Genomic DNA, 17,188 nt, shown 5'->3' on the forward strand with positions numbered 1-17,188 from the left:
GGCTTGGATGTGATAATAAACAGGATTTCTTTTGTAAATGGTATGACCCACATACTAGTAATACTAGTTATCTAATCAGGATTTGGGTAGGAAAGGTCTCCATAAAAAGAAAAATGAAAATAACGGTAATTTCTCTAACTTCTAAGATTTACTCTTCTCATGACAACTGCCTTAGATCAACAGAAAAGTCCTTCTTCCAGAAAAATGTCAGAATATTTGATCTAAGTTTATATCAACCCCCAGAATAGCTGGTTTTGGAAGGGACCATCAGATCATCTGTTCCAACTTTTTGTGCTCCAGCAGGGTCAGCTACAGCAGGCTCCCCAGGACCATATTCACTCAGGCTTTGAATATCTCCAAGGATGGAGACTCCACAGCCTCTCTGGGCTTTTTTTTTTTTTTTTTTTTTTTTTTTTTTTAATACCTACAGCTTACCTTCTCCTCCCTTCCTTTTCAGTAATGCTCTTAGTGAAGTAAATGCAAGATGCTTCCTACCTCCTGTTGACTTCCAAATAGAAATTACTTATGGTTATTTGGTTATTTGCTAATAGTTATCCTAGCTTCCTATGGAAGATGATACAATTATTCTGTTTAAAATCCATTGAAACCAGCTGTTGGCTGGCTTCTGAGAGAAGACCAAACTACTGCTTTTGCTAAAAGGAAAGCTGCTGTGTGTAACCTCTTTTCATTTGTGTTGTAAAACATTGCTAGCTAATTAGGGTGTGCACTATGTTTTGTCTGCATGATGAGTTGAGAACTTGGGAAGATAAGGGTAAATAAAAGTATAAGGGATGTACAGGGGAAGGAAGATGGGAAACTTGGGAAGAAGGATTATAAAGAAGGAGCTGAAATATTTGAGGAAAGATGGGTTGGGGTTGTAGGGCACAAATCTCTTAAAGCTAACTTAAATCTGCTTACTCTGCTTACTGAGCCATGTGCTGAAATCTACCTACTGCTGCTCCAAAACTTTCTCTGTGCACTGAGAATCTTCAAATATCACAATTTGTTTCTTAGGAAAAAGGCCCTAAGAGGTAGGGCACAGGGAAGCAGCCACTGTTTAATGCACATTTTGGAACAAATATACTCTCCTGACATCTGTGCTCATTGAAATCCATTATTTAAGGAGAAGATTATCATTTGATATATTTTCTTGAGATTCTAGTCTGGTCACTTCATTCTACAATCAGGTTTCATCTCCATGCTTGCTATAGACTCCTGATTTTAAAGACAGGAAGTCAAATAGCTGCATGCTTAAGATGAGAGTTATTCTTTGCCAGAAGTAACTTACGCTTCTCTTCCAATGATATTATCCTTCCTTTGGTTTTGTTTTATTTTCTTTCTTCCTAGGTCTCATCTGTGTAATTTTTCCCGTAGTGTGATTTCTTCATTGCTCTGCTCTGGTTTGATACGATGTTGAAGGGCTCCATCTTCCATTCTGTGTGTGTTTTCTCCTCTTTTTTTTTTCTTTTATTTTTACACTATTTTTCTTCTCTACTTTTGCAAGTACTACAACCATTTGTATGTGAGTGGCTTGCAAACTAATTCTGAGTTCCAAAGATGCCCTTTTCAGTTTCAAATAGAGCAAATTACTTTTTTTTTTTTAACTTTTTTTTTGAACTTTTTGAACCTTTCCTCATGATAGTTAATTCCTGCTCTGGTTGGATTAGAGTGGAACACTGCAACCATATTTTTTGTTACCAAACACCACAGATATTATGGTAATTTGCCATTTAATTTAGTTATTTTGTTCTTAAGTGATATCTCAAAGTACTCATACACAACATATGTTGAAGTCTCAAAATATTTTTGCCTTGTATTTCAAAGACATAAGACCATACTGTTGAAATCAGGTCCAAAATCCTTCATGTATCAAGTGCTACTGGCAGTTTCTTCTGTTTTGACAAATGTAATGGTGCTGTTCTAGTCCAATGAAAAGACTTGATTATGATTTAGATCTAGCTCATCTCATTGACTGTGTCAACTTTGTGTTCTGCTTGTCAATATACATTAAAACATACAAGCTCTGTCAGTGAAAATAATTACTAAAAAATCTTTATTTAAAAAGTCACTTAAGTACCAAACCAGAAAGTAGGAGGAGGTGGGGAGAAAGCTTTTCCAAAGAAGTTTCTTTGGCTTTTCAATGGGTAAAGTTGGGGTGTTTGCCACATGCTGATGGTAAGCCCTAAGGATTATTGGTAAAACTTTAAATGCATTCTACCTAGCCTTACCAAAAGAGCTGATTTTCTTTTTGTACTTCTCCTAAATGAATTTATTTATAAAATCTAAGTTTTGGATAATATAATACAGACAAAAACTAAATAGAGAAGTATCTTAGTTATGATAACTCATCTTTTAACAAAGCTAACTTTTTTGCATATCTGTATATTTAATTACAATGTTAGGAGAACAGCAGTTCCAGACTAATGAAAAATACTTTAAAACCATGCTTTTGCATATGCTCCATGTAATGGTTAGGGAGAAGTCTTCAAAGCATTCGTTTGTTTGGTGGATAACTTTTCTTCCAAAGCTCCCTTAGAATTTTCATGTTCTACGTGATTTTTCTAAAACTTAATGTGATTCTAGTCTGTTTACTGAAGTACTAAGGCAACTGATGGTTGTGTGTGTCCTTAGGAAACTCCTTTAAAATTAGATAGCTAAACATAAAGATACTCAAGGAAAGATAAGAATGTTTAGCCTCCAAAAATGTCTGTCTGTATTAGGACTACAAGGAATGGAAATAGTATCTGATATAATATACCTTTTCTGTTTTCAGTTGGATAGGTTTGCTAGTATAAGAATTCCAGGAAGTAAAAAGGAGAGACCTCCTCTGCCACACATGAAACAATCGTACTCTACCGAGTGGTCATCATCACCTACGGATGTGGAGGATTTTGTTCCCAAACCCCTGTCAGAAAGAGAAATCATAGCACTGTTTGAAAAAATGATGGTAAGAGTCATACTACTGATCTCTTAAAGACCCACAACATAGTTAATTATCAGCTAGAAGCTTGCATTCCTGTGTTTGGATCTTTACCTGAATTATTATTATTATTGTTATTTATTTTAATGGTATGTTTTCTAAGATGCTTAGAGGGCAAAACCTCTAGATTATTTTGAGAATGTTTTGCTGCAAATGCACTTGAAGTGGAAATGAAAGGTTTCTGATATTAGAAGTGAGGTTATGCAACAGTGCTAGAGAGGACCAATGAACCTGGGAATCCTGCTTGCTTCTAAGAGGATTTGAAAAATTCATAAAGGAGTTATATGCCTTGAATATGACAGCAAAGTTTTGTTCTGGTGTTATATTCTATTTTACTTATTGCAAAAAAGCATTTAAAGCTCTTTCCTCTAAAGCAGGGTCTGTAAAAGGGCTCCAAAACCCATGCAGTCTCTTGCATGCTCAGTCTCAGGGTCATCTCCCTCCTTAGCTGCAATACTTCCATGCTATGAAGGAACAGTTGCTTCCCTGAAGCACCATGTGGCATTGGTACTCCCTCAGAAGGCTCAGAGTTTTTGGCATGAGGAAGATGATAACATTTTGGGCAATTGCAAACTAAATGTGGAGTGTCCTTGAGAGAAAAGGGTGACTGCAAGCTAAAGAGCATGAGACAGATGTTAGCAAGGGAAGTGATAACGTAGATTATTTCTTTCTCTGCCTCATAGCAAGATGCAAGTAACTGTTGCCTGTTACTGAGGAGCTAGCAGGGACCGGCATGTTGGGAAAATTAAATGGGTTATGAGAGAAGTACCTTTATGAAGTTTACAATTCCTAGTACTCAGTATGATTGAGAGATCAGTGGTAGAGTAACTTTTTTGAAAATATGTTGCTGCTGGTGTATAGTATTTCTGTTCTGTATTGATTCTGTGTGAGTTCAGACTAGTGGTAATGGTTGGTCACTGTTGCTTGTTTAATTTGAGGGAGACTTTAATGTGCTTGAAGACTGGTATCCATTCTGGTATGTATAAATGCAGGATTCAGGTTTTTGATGATGCTGGTGAAGGGAAGGGTGATTTACTATGTTGGCAACTTTTGTGTTTGTATTTTGCTCCTGTAGTGTCTGTGTGTGCGTGTGTTTTTTTTTTTTTTTTTTTTTTTTTTCCTCTTTGGTATACCTTGGTGTCTAGGATATTTTACTTACGTTAAGAAATGCTTAAATGTTAGGAAATGGGAGAAGGACTTGTTTTGAGGGGGGAGGGAAGGGGTTGTAAAAAAGTTCAAGTTGTCTCCCACCCCCAGAATGCGTTATATTTCTTTGCTACCTCATTATGAGCTACTGTGCAATATTGAGACTAGGCTATTAAAAAAAAAATGAAACTTTCAATAGATTTTCAGAACCCTAGTACTGCATGCCTAGGAAAATAGAAGTATTAAAATCTTTGGTTCCTCATGTAGTTTATTCCAATTTTATAACTTGTTTGCAAAACTATGTTAAAGTAATGATGATTTCCTGGATAAAGTGAATGCTTTCCTAGTTTCTGTAATAACAAAGCACTTACAGTAATTTATCAAAGAAGAATCAGTACTATTTTAGCCATATTATGTGACACAGAAAGGATTATTCAGGTTATCCACATTTGAATGGACCAGATCAAAGCCAGCTTAGTTATATTTAGTCACAATGGATTATATAGCTAATTATTCTAACCTTTGGTTTGCAGTTTCGATCAAACTAAGTGACTTTTTTTTTCCTCTTCCTTTGGAACAGTCTGAGTGCTGTAATCAAGTTTTTAGGGCTAGTTTTACCAAAATAAAAATAATCAGTTGGCTAGTATTTAAGAGAAGAGTATCTCTGGGTTTTAAAAACACCGTGTATATAATAATTTTAAGAAAGCTAATATTATTAAGCATACATGTAAAGCATATTTTCATGTGAAGTATTGCCGTACAGTTATGTGGCTGTGGAAAGGAATCTTGTGGCACAGTGCTCCAAAGATGGTTTTTGGAACTTATGGAAGAAAAAAGAAGTCTGTTAATGTCAACCTAGACTAATTTTTAATTTTATTATAAAAGCTGTCAGTAGTCATTTACAGTTTTGTTTGTAATGTGCGTATCATAATGGATGTGTTGCCTGGCAATAAGAGTTGTCATACATAAGTTGTCTTGCATTTAATACAGAAAGGTAGTTAATTACATTGTAATTATTTAAAATGAGAAACACCTATACAAGATAACAATTGGAAGACAAGAGAGATTGCTAACACTTTAGTATTTTTGAGTCTGGCTTTAGTTTAAAAAACAGTAAATAAACAAACTAAATAAAGAAGTGTCTTAGATATGGCACAAAGACATTCAAGCAATTCTTGTGAATTTAAATTTATAGTACTTTTTTGACTTCATGAGAATTTCTGGTTTTAAAGAAAAGTTAAGTAGTTGTTTGCAATTTACTTCAAGTGATCTGTACTTTTTTACCTGCTTTTTTTTTAGTAGCCTCTAAAGCTTTAAATTCAAAAATACAGTCATGTCCAAAGTCACAGATGTGCTGTAAAAGTCCTGACAACTTATGTAATTAATTGCTAAAAGTTTGAATAGTACACAAAAAATATTTAGATTGATTTGTTGACGAACTGATTTAAATTTTAGGTTTTGACATTACCATTTAAAAGAACATTTAATACAGGAATTTGTGTCCTTATGTTGAACAGATGATTACTGTATGTCTTTGATTTTGAAATACTAAAAACACTTTTTTGTGGTTTATAAGTCTCATCTTAAATCAGCAGTATCTTCTGAAAGTTATGATAGAAAAAAGTAATTTTGAATGACTTTCAACATTTTATTTCCCCCAAACGTGTGCGTGTAAGTAAAAGATTCTCCCTACCCCTGTTTTATGTATCTTGGAAGGTCATGCTGTTTGCTTGCAGTCTATGATCCCACCAATGTTTTAATGAATGTGTGCTTATGCTTAAAGTTTTCTACCATTGAATGGTTAGTGTCAGTGCAGTGTTCTTGGATGATGCGCTGTTTCACATCATTAAATAAATTATAATATTGTAGTTTTGTTTTTTTTTCCAAGAAAAACTAGAAATTGCAGTATTCCTTGTGAAGGTAATGCCCCCAATATTTAGTTTAATCTTAGGCAATATGCAAGTACTACATAAGACAGTTGTCAAGTTGATTCATGGATTGTGGTTGTTAAAAGGATAATGTCAGGGCCTAGCTATTTCTTCCAGATCCAGATAGATGAGAAAATAAAAGTTTTAAGAACACTTGATTTAACATTGACTGTGTTCAAGTAAACTGGATAAGAAAGATAGTAATGAGAAGAAAAATGATGAACTGGTGATATTCCCGTAACTTCTGTTATACAGAAAAATGTGGCCATCACCATGAGGAAGAGGTGTTCAAGAGTGTATGTGTTTGTGTGTCCTTATGTACTGCTAGAATTTTTTCTTGGAAATAAGCAGGTAGTTTCTTCATGAAATTTTTGATGAAAGGAATACAGTATTTTGAAGTACAGAACAGCTTTGAGAAAAGATTAGGTATGATTTTCTCTGTTTTAGTTGTTTAAGGGAATGTTTTACATTTGTTTTCAACTGTAGGAAACAATGCCAATATATAAGGTAGTTTCTGAGGAAAGAAAAAACTATATTATTAATATTGCTTGAGTGAGGGATCCTTTTACAGCATGTACTCTGTACCAAATAGGTCTAAGCAAAGACATTATTTAAGTGCATACTGCATTGAAGTGAGCAACTTCTTCTAGGCCTTAAGAAAAGCAGGCAATAACACTTGGTGGGGGAGGGGAAACAGAGTCTACACAAGATTATCCTAAATGTATTTTAAAAAAACTCAGCTTAATGAGATCAAGTATTTTTTGCGTTGTCTTCTCACAGCTCAGGCTTATACAAAACTCTAAAATTCTAAGAACTGTGCTTGATTCTACATTATTCAATGTAAATAAAATTAGTGAAAGAGAAGGAAACTAAATTATCACTGTATTATAAAATTGAAGTGTTTAATTTTCTTTCTTAAAATTTTACAGGTGTAAATATGCTTGCTGACTATTTTTTGATGTCTGACTAGGTGCAATAACTTGATATTGAGGTGGTTATCCAGTGATTTCTTATCACTATTCTAGTGAAAGCTGATGGTGATGCATCTTATAAGTCTCAGCTCAAAATTACTGCAGTTATTCTTGCTAAACTTGAGTGACTGTAAGAATATCTATGTGCATGTACATACATGTGTGTGTGTATATAAACTGTTTTTAAAGCTTTTCTTATCTCTAGCATAATAAGAAATGCCATTTCATATAGATACATGACTGATTAATGATCAGAGCATTTCTATGCTGGAACACTAGAAGTCATTGCATCAGAAATGTCAATGAATAGCTACTGTGTGGCTTTGAGTGCAGTTTTGCTTCTGTTTTTATCAACCTCTAGGTTTATGTTGGCATGAATTCATTGTAACAGTAGTTTTGACAGCAGTTGAAGATGTTGATATAATGCTCAAATCATCAAGATTTGCTGTAGAGAAGGACACCAGACCCTGATGGGTGACAAGTTGACTTTGAGCCAGCAATGTGCGCTTGTGGCCAAGAAGGCCAATGATATCCTGGGGTGCATTAGGAAGAGTGTTGCCAGCAAGTTGAGAGAGGTGATCCTTCTCCTTTACTCAGCCCTATTGAGGGCACACCTGGATTGCTGGGTCTAGTTCTGGGCTTGCCAGTACCAGAGAGACATGGAGTTACTGCAGCAAGTCCAGCAAAGGGCCACAAAGATGATTAAGGGACTGAAGCATCTCTTGTATCGGAGAAGGCTGGGAGAGCTGGGACCATTCAGCCTGGAGAAGAGAAGGCTGAGGGAGATAGGGAGGGATCTTTTCAATGCATATAAATATTTGAAGGGGGATTGTAAAGAGGATGGGACCAGACTCTTTTCAGCGGTGCCCAGAAATAGAATGAGAGGCACAAACTGAAACACAGAAAATCCCATCTGAATGTGAGGAAAAACTTCTTACTGTGAGAGTAACAGAGCACTAGAACAGGTTATCCACAGAGGTTGTGGAGTCCCTGTCCTTGGAGATATACAAAAGCCGTCTGGACACGATAATCCTGCTTGAGCAGGGGAGTTGGACTAGATAATCTCTAAAGATCCTCTCCAACCTCATCCATTCTGTGATTCTGTGAAGAAGTTAGGTCTTGCATATTGTAAGGTGACTCTTATTCTGTGAACTACTGTTGGGGCAAAGCTGATTCCACTGTCCAGGATTAAGTGTTTGGGAACTAGGGGGAAGACTTAAAGAGCAAAAGGCTGAATATCATTTAAAAATCTCTTTCGGAAGAGGCAGGCTTGGGTAAATTTATATGATTTCTAGGAAGTGTTGAATATTTTTCTTCTGGTATCTTTTTTCTCTGTATTTTTTTTTTATTACAACCATTGCTAGCATAATCTTGTCTTAAAAACTCGTTTATCTCAATGCAATTGACTAATTTTATTATGATTTACTAGGAAAAGTGGATAAACTTTTTAATAGCTTGAATTAGCATGTAGCATAAAATTGCCTGTATATTAGCTTTCAGTTGTTCAGATTCATATTTTAGTTCTTTTATTTTGCTTTAGAAGTAGAAATTTTTCCTTAGTAGTTCTTTGTTTCAAAATGTATGTACTGAAAAGCTACCTTGGAATCAGTGTCTTAACAGTATTGTTGGGAGACATTTAAAACTTTTTTTTTTCTTTTTTCTCTCCCTTATTAGGAGGATATGAATTTAAATGAAGATAAGAAGGCACCACTGAGAGAAAAGGATTTTAATACCAAAAAAGAAATGGTGATGCAATATATTAGCACTGCTTCAAAGTCTGTAAGTAGATCTCTAAAGTACGCCAAAAAAGAGTTGAAACATAAATTATTTACCACTTGAGAGGAAAAGTGGTGCAGACATATTTTTTTCTGACTGATTTTTATTTCTCACAGACAACTTCCCCCCCGCCTTTTTAAGGCAAGATTTCTTTATTTTATAAACTGCGGTGAAAGATGGCTTTTCGTACCCGAGGTGACTTCTGTATGAAGAGTAATCTTTATACTGGAGATATGACTGGTAGTGGAGACAAAGATTCTTCAGAAGCCTTTCTGTTTTTGGTGGCTCGCTTTTTCTTTCCAGTACCATTTAAAATTTTTATCTAATTGTTTAGCTTTTCTTATCCTTGATGCTGGTACATAATTTATGTAGTGATACTATGTTAACAGGTGTTGCACATGAACTCAGGTAATAGTCCTTTTTTTACATAGATTATTATTTGTAATAGTGATTTTTACTGGTTGTCTTAGAGGGTAGTGTGAAGAATTGTGTTCTAAGCAGCTTAAGAATTAAGCTGACATTAAAAAAAAAAAAAAAAAAAAACTTAATTCTTGCAAAATAGGGGCTATCCTCTGTGTTAGATGCTTATATTTTTGGACCCTTTGGTGTAGAATTGATATATTTGCATGCATGGAGCAGTGAGAATCTAAGAATCAAAGCTAGTTATTTAAAAATAGCCAGTATGTAATTATTACTAAATACTGAAAAAGGAAAACATTAAATATGATAATTTAAATGAGGTAATTATATTATTGTCTATTTAAAATGAATTATCTTATTAGTTCAGTGCTCCAGTGGTTTTAATAAACTGGTTGTCTGGTTCAGGACAGAACAGTTTGGATATTATTCTACTTAAAGATAAGGTTGTCAAAGCTGCTTGCCCGCAACTTTTATGGCTAAAAGGCCTAGTTTTAAATTCCATGATACCATGATTGGGGAGACTTCAGCAGATTTTCTTAGCTTTCTAAATTTATTTTGTATTTTTTATTTTTTTAATAAAAAGATATTTCCATGGGAAATCAGGAAACTTCAGGCTGGTAAATCTCATAGCACTCTTGATTGTGTTCCCTAGCACGTAACAGCTAAGGGTTGTATGTTGCTGATACCCCAAAATTCCTCACTTATTTTTCAGAACTGAATTGTTTGGCATAAAATATAATGTGATAATAAGATATGAACGCCTGTGCAGAGTTGCTGCATCAGTATCTTCTTCTGGAACTTTAGTATCATGATGATGTTGAGACTCTCTTCCTGCTTTCTGACCTTGGGTAGAAGCATTCTCTGATTTGTTCCAACCCACTCATTTTTCAATGTTTTACAAAAGAACCTAATAGCGTTATTTGCTTTCCATCTCCCTTTGCAGCAACCCACCCATCCCCGCTTCTGCTGTGGGAGATCATGAAAGATTGATTCATGCAGAAAAACCCTTGTCTTTCCTGAACTTAATGTCTTTACTCTTGTATCCTTTACTGAAAGTAGTGTTCAGCCACTGCACAACTGAAAGAGGCTATTTTTGTGATGCAGAAATTCAAACTTTTGAATATAGTAATGTTGTGGATGAATTTGCCTCAGTGCTGGAACTAGTGTGATAGGAAAGTTTCCTCCTCACAAACTCTTTGTTGTCAGTATGTTCTTTCATGCCCCAGGCATGCTGGCCTATCAAGGTATCTATCTAGAGAGAGTGCATGGCATGCCCAAGGTGCTTACTTAACTTTTACTTAGGCTGAGGTGATGCAAGTGGCATCATGCCTTCTTTTCAGAAGAGTTGTCTAAATGCTGCTGAATATTATTTGCAATTAATACTATCTCAGATTTCCTATGAATGATACTACAGTAACATCTTTTAATAGTTCATATTTTCTGAAGTTGATTTTACTCCCTCATCTCTCAATCTTATCTTCATTTCAAGCCAGCAGCTAATTTTAGTTTACTTTCTTCTGTCTTGAAGTCCTCTTGCCACTAATGAATGGGTCTAGATGTTATGGTTTGGAACAGTTTCATATGCTTCATTACGCTGTTGCTTCCAAACTCCTTTTCAGAGACTGGTCTTACAAGATTTTCTCTGAAAGGAGATATATTTTCTGTTGATAGTGTGACTTCTAGAGCTGATTCTTGCCCCTGCTTGGTACTCAAAAGAAAGAGAGGATGAAGTTCTAACTTCAAACCTTGGGGGCAAGTATCTTTATATCTCGTCAGAGATCCTTTTTGGCCCTTCAGAGAGACAACTGAAGGGTTATTTCATAGGCAGTAGGCTTCTTGGTGGTGTCAAACTACTTGTAATTTAGGCTTCTACTGCCTCAAATACTCTGTGGCCATGAGGAGGCCTTACCTTACTAACAATCCAACTTGAAGAGACTGGGTACAATCTAGCTGAAGAAGGAAACAGGCTAGCTGAAGAAGTTTTTCTTCTAATACAACCTGCACGCTTTTGATTACTTGACTCACCTGAGAACCTCAAGAAGTTACAGTTAAACCTGTGAGCTTAGTCCCTGAGATTTGCTGAGGTCAGTGTATGTGGTTTTTGGTTATAGTCTCCCTTTGGTTATAGTCTTCCTCAAGGTTGTTTTAAGAGCATGGCCTAGCCTTATTGGTAGGCCCTAAGTGGACCTCTAGTACAGATAGACTGTCTGGGCATGCTGTGGCGTCTATTTTGTGAGCCTTGTGTTGGGCTTTGCTTGTTGTGGACATGTCAGTGTAAGCACACTGTTGCATGTTTTCCTTGTGATAGCTTTCTTAGCATCTGTCTCCTCAGATAGATAATTGAAAATCTGAGTCAATCATCCCTATGGAAGGAGGGGGGGGGAAATATTTTGTATGAGGACAAAAAACCTCATCTTCAGCCTGTCTATAGCGTTATGACCTGGCCTCCTTTAAACTGAGAAAATAACTTAAACCCCACTGCTCCAATGAATGAATTGGTTATGCAAGCTGCATGTCTAAAGTGTCTCTGTTGTGGATTTCGTATACCGAAAACAAGGTGCAAGGTGATCAGATTTCTGTGGAAAGATCTAAAAGACAAGTTATCGTTATAAAGACAATTAAAATGAAGAACAGAGGATACAGCTTCTGAGTCACTGAAAATGTAGCGGCCTCTAATGATAAGAGTGCACTCCAATAGAGACAGTTTCATCAATGACCTCACTATCAGAATTTGTTTCACAGAGCTGCAAAACTCCTTTCCAATATTCACAAAGCATAGCTCTGCTACTGATGCATCTAGAAATTGAGCTGGGGTCAGCAAGGCTACACCTAGGTGCTAATTCATATAAGCAGCACTGAGACCTCAGTGCTTCACCCATGCATGAGATGCTGTTTAGAATGAATCCATCATTTCTGGGCTTAAAAAGGTTACTTACACATAGCCAGAGTTCCCCTGACATGCATAGTCCAATAGTCATTCATTTCACTTCCACTTTGCTTGGTGGCTATGCTTGTACATATTATCTGTAAGTATTCTGCTGTCATTACTCTTCATATCATGTTAAGGGCTCCCTGTGGAAAAACTGCTAAAGAGGAACAGTCTCAAGGTCTTGTGTGTAGTAGCACTTGGTAAAAATTTGACTGACTGCATAAATTGTATACATGGAAGAATTTTGTTTATGTACTTGAATAGTCTGCTAGTGCTTCCTCAGCAATTTACAATGTTTAGATAAAGTCATATTTCTTCCCTTAAAAAAGTCACTGTATTGCATATTGCTTAAACTATTGTGACTTGAAGATCTTGAATAAAACTTCTATCCACTGTGTCATGTCTTATTTATCAGGAAACAGCTGGAAAAAGATGTGTCGATTGTTCAGTCTGTTATGTGAGTGTGCATTCCCACCTACTAAATGTGTGGATCTGTCTGTTGTAAAAGATTATAGTGTCAGATATATCTTCCATGTTTTTATAACTGTTTGTATGTACTGTACTTCATCTGAGGTCAGATTTTAAGTGCTATGTAAGTATATACAGTTCCTACCCAGAAGAATTAAAAAAAAAAAAAATCAATTTCCACAATGTGGACTCCATACTCAAGGGGAAACAAATGTCGCATTACTATAATGTTACCCTATCATAAGTTTCACTGTTCTGTATGTTGAACATGCAGAAAATGTTTTTTTAAACAGTTGTTGCAGCTAGATTTATTTTGTTCTTGTGCAGCTTATTCCCTTGTAATGTTATAATTGAATTAATTAATGCTGACTTCATACTGCATCTGTTCACAGACCAGTTATTCTTCAGCTGAGTGATCAAATTTCTAGAGGCACTGATGCCTCAAGATATTTCCTGTTTCTCAGTTAACTCAAGCATTTTGAACTTAAACGTCTTTTCCTGTGCAGAATTATAGCTAATATAATCTGTTTCACATTAGTAACAAATACAGTTCTCATTTTACTTGAGCACTAGCAGATGTATCATATTCTTTTTATGTTGAAGAGCCTAAGTATAACTGTGAATGATAAGTGGTACTTGATACTGTGAGTGTGTTTTGCAGACATTGAGTGCTTTAAAACAAAATAAAAATAAAACTTACCACTCTCTCTTTCTAAAAGACAAAAAACCCAATAAAATAGATGCATGGTTTTGGGGCTCATTTGCACGGGTAATGGTCACATGGGAAAGTGAATTTAAAGCAGGGTGGTTGATGACTACCTGGGTGTTAATGGGAATCTCCATTGCTTGTGACAGTGTCTTCAGCTGGATCAGATGAGACTCTCTGAACCGTCATTCTTGTGAGTTCTTAAAATCCTGATCCAATTGGGCTAGATGTGGCTGCTACAGTGCATAGTCAATCCATTGCTTATGGGCTTCTTAACTATGTACAAAAGACTGTTTATATGACCATTTCTATTTCAGAAGGAACAAATTTAACTGACCATTTAGAAGTATTTTAGCTATATACAGCTTGGTCAATTTTACAGCAGGAACTGCAGGAGGAAGTCACTGAAAATGACAGGTTCTCCTCCATCCAGGATATTAATTTTTGCACTTAAGCAGACATGTAGAGCTTATCAATTAGTCTACGCACAGCAGGAGCTGTCAGGAGAATTCCCACCCGCAGAGCTCCTATAACAATTAGTCAAATGCTGGGTTGTGAGGGCAGCTAGGAGCAGAGTCAGTTGCCTGTCTCCGGTCAATCTGTTGTCTCCTCTATGCAGAGATAAGCTGGGGACTTTAATTTCTTCCTTATATCACAACCATAACTCAAATTCCATAGCGTCTGCCTGAGACACTTCTCTAGCATAGAAAAACCTAATCTTAACATGTTTGGAGATTATTTAGAAGGAGGTGTGCACTGCTTGTGCGCTGTATACAAGCCATTTACTGACACTTGTCCCTGATTCTTCTTCACCAGTTAATTTGCAGCATTCTGTGCAATCTAGAGTGTCGTAGCTTTTAAATTTCAGATTTTATCAAGTCTTTGTTATGTAGTTCTTAATGTTATGAGTGCCTTCTTTTGTTTAAGATCTTTTTCTCTCATTTTTGACCTGGAGGGTTTTTGTTTTTTTAAATACCTTTTTAGATATGGCTGTATTTAAACTGTAGGGGAGCCAGGCTCATGGAAGCACAAGTTATTATGCCATCTTGATGAGGTGGATTACTTTGGAAGCACCTTAGTTTTAGATTCATGGCTTGGAATATGATACAAAACCTGTTTATAGAATAAGCTGCCAATTAGATTTTTTAGAGAAGATGTTATCCTCTCATTATCAAATACATGCTGCTAAATCTTGGACCCAGATAATATCTGAACTGGTTAAAGTGAGTTCACCCTCTGTAGGGGTAATTCTGACCTATGTATTCTATGGGTATGAGGTGACCACGAAATGTAAAAGAAAATTGCAAACACCAAGTTTCTTTTTGCCTGTGGAGCAAGAGCATGTTACATGTTATTGGCTTATGTTCACCTTGCTGTCTGCCAGGATCCCCAGATGAGTCTCTGAAAAGCTGCTCTACACCTAGTCAGCCTCAGCCTGTTGTGGTGCATTGTGTTATTCCCTGCCAGTTGCAAGACTTTGCACTTCCCTTTGTTGAACTTCACAAGATTCTCCTCGACCTGTTTCTCCAGCTTGTCAAGATCCATCTGAATAGCAGTACAACCCCCTGATGTGTTAATTATTCTTCCCAATTTTTTTTTTTAACTTCATCTCTCTACCGGAAGCTACTCCATCCTGTTCCAGGAGGAAAGTGTAGTTTTTCCACACTTCTTGAGGACCTGTTTTCCAAAATGAGGAAAAAAAAATCTATATAAGCTATATATAATGATGTAATGAGGCTGCCTAACCACTGATAGTACATAATTTTAAGTTGTTAATGTAGTGTAAGTAATTATCTTCAGCTCCTGACTTAACAATAGGACTTGATTCTCTGCTAGGTTAAGGAACTCTCTTTAATGCTGTGTCGTAGAATAGTGTTATATGTAGGGGCTTTGGCATGTGAGCAGGAATCACATGCACACTCATAATGCCAAAGTGAAACTAATTGGGGGAAATGAGTTCGAATGATGCCTATGCAGCTGCGATCTCTTAAGGTTGAGAGCAGCAAGCGCACCGCCTGAGATCTAAATTCGAAGTGAAAGTCACACAGATCACAATGTTCATAAATTCAGACTCTTATTTTAAAGAAATAATATACAGGCATGTACAGACCTACATATCTTGTTATAGGGGTCCTTAAAAATAGTTGCTGGTAATACAGTATTTATACTACAAATGAAAAATTGTATATTTATTCAGTCCTTTGTTAATTTAGCAACTCTCAATTTAATCAAATCTTAAATTTAGTGGTTGTTGTTACTCCTGGGCTGAGTCTGGGGCACAGTTGGTAGCTGCGGTTCCTGGGAACGAGAGGGAGGTTCCAGAGAGCCATTACTGTGGAAATCCAGCCAAGGACAGGCTTATCAAGAGTTAACAGCAGGTCTTCCTAACTCTTTCTAGGTGCTGGGGGATGTCCTTCTATGGACATCTTCCAGCACCTAGTATTTCCTTCTCCTGCCTGGAAGGATAATTATACAATCACGCTCTCTTATCCCATCCTAAACTGGTATGGGAGAGCATGGAGCATCCAATTGTTTAAGAAGCATTTGCCAACAGTTCCTGTCTGACCCACCTTTAGGCACTGCTGGGCAAACATTACTGTTTAACCTTCAAAGCTTCAGTTCTGACCCTCTGCTTCAGTCAGCAAGGCCACATCAGCCCAGCTAGCCCAATTGATTGCCTGGACGCAAGCTGGGAGCTCTCATTCCAATAGATATGTCGCTGCTCACAAAAAAGGGAGACCTTCCAATTGGATCAGGCCAAATGTGGGTCTTCTCCCTCATTGTATGTGTCTCTTCTAGAGTTTATGTATGCTCTGTAGAAAATATTTGTTTTATTCCTTGTATTATAGGCAGACATTAGGTGGAGTAGACTTGTTTTCCTCTTGACTTTTGACTCTAAAAAGAATTCTGTCTTTGGTGTAATGCCTTAAAATGTAATATTCTTACATAAAGAGTCAGTGCCTTTTAGACTTACAGTTTTAATAACAAATTGTAGGATTTTATTAGTTCAGTATAGCCATTGTTTTGATTAAACAAATTGATATTTTCCAAATTAGTATGGAGTGTTAACTGAAGAAGGCATTAATATCTTGAACTTTCTTTTAGGCAATGTTTGACACCAGAAATATGATGATGAACTTGAAGTCAGTGTATTTCAACATATACTGTGCAGAGAAGATAACATTGTGTTGCACAAAGCTTCTTTCACTGTGCTGCATTAACTAGACATTGCATTTTTGCTTCTATTTCCTTGTTCTCCCTGCCCTCCTGCCTCAAAAGAGGCATTACATCAGTAGTCTTTGTGTTGTGCTGCATTGTTATGGATGGCAAATACAAGTAATAATGGGCTACGATTTATTTCACTGAAAGAACTTCAGTGGTTCTAAAGAAGTCCATGTTTTTTGAGGTTCTTTGCTTTAACCCTTAGAACTAAAGCTATTCTGTTATCATAATCCCAGTCTAATTTAGTTCTAGTCTGTTGAGATCTTTAGGGGAAAATTGTTTTACATTATTTGGGAGAACTCAAGTTACTGCAATAACATCCTGAGTACTGTTCTAAAGATCTGGTTCTTCCATCGATATTCTTACATGGATACAGGGACCCTTGTGGACATTTGCCCTGTGAAGAATGTTGTTGTTATTTCTTTTTCCTGTTGAGTATTAGAAATTAAGATGTTTGTAAAGCTGAGATAGAATACATTCTTCAGTGAGTATTTCAGTGAGTGTGTCTGATATTTTTATTTGATGAATACTGCTTTTTGACTACTGACTGGATCATAAATTGGCAAAAATGTAGTCACTGTTCAGCATACATAGTAGATGGAGAACAAATACTTAAGTGAAGGTTAGCCACTTACCTGTTTT

General features: G+C 36.3%; 1 protein-coding gene across 1 annotated transcript in view; it reads left to right on the top strand.

Moving 5' to 3' along the window:
* The window catches only part of DIAPH3 (diaphanous related formin 3), a 229,113-nt gene that overhangs the window by 17,479 nt on the left and 194,446 nt on the right, over nt 1–17,188 (top strand). Inside the window, exons 3-4 of the mRNA XM_062576182.1 lie at nt 2,774–2,947; nt 8,700–8,804. Of these exons, the coding sequence (XP_062432166.1) occupies nt 2,774–2,947; nt 8,700–8,804 (279 nt within the window). The remainder of the gene's footprint in view (nt 1–2,773; nt 2,948–8,699; nt 8,805–17,188) is intronic.

Source organism: Rhea pennata, chromosome 1 (assembly GCF_028389875.1).
Source record: "Rhea pennata isolate bPtePen1 chromosome 1, bPtePen1.pri, whole genome shotgun sequence".
In the NCBI taxonomy this organism is placed as follows: Eukaryota; Metazoa; Chordata; class Aves; order Rheiformes; family Rheidae; genus Rhea; species Rhea pennata.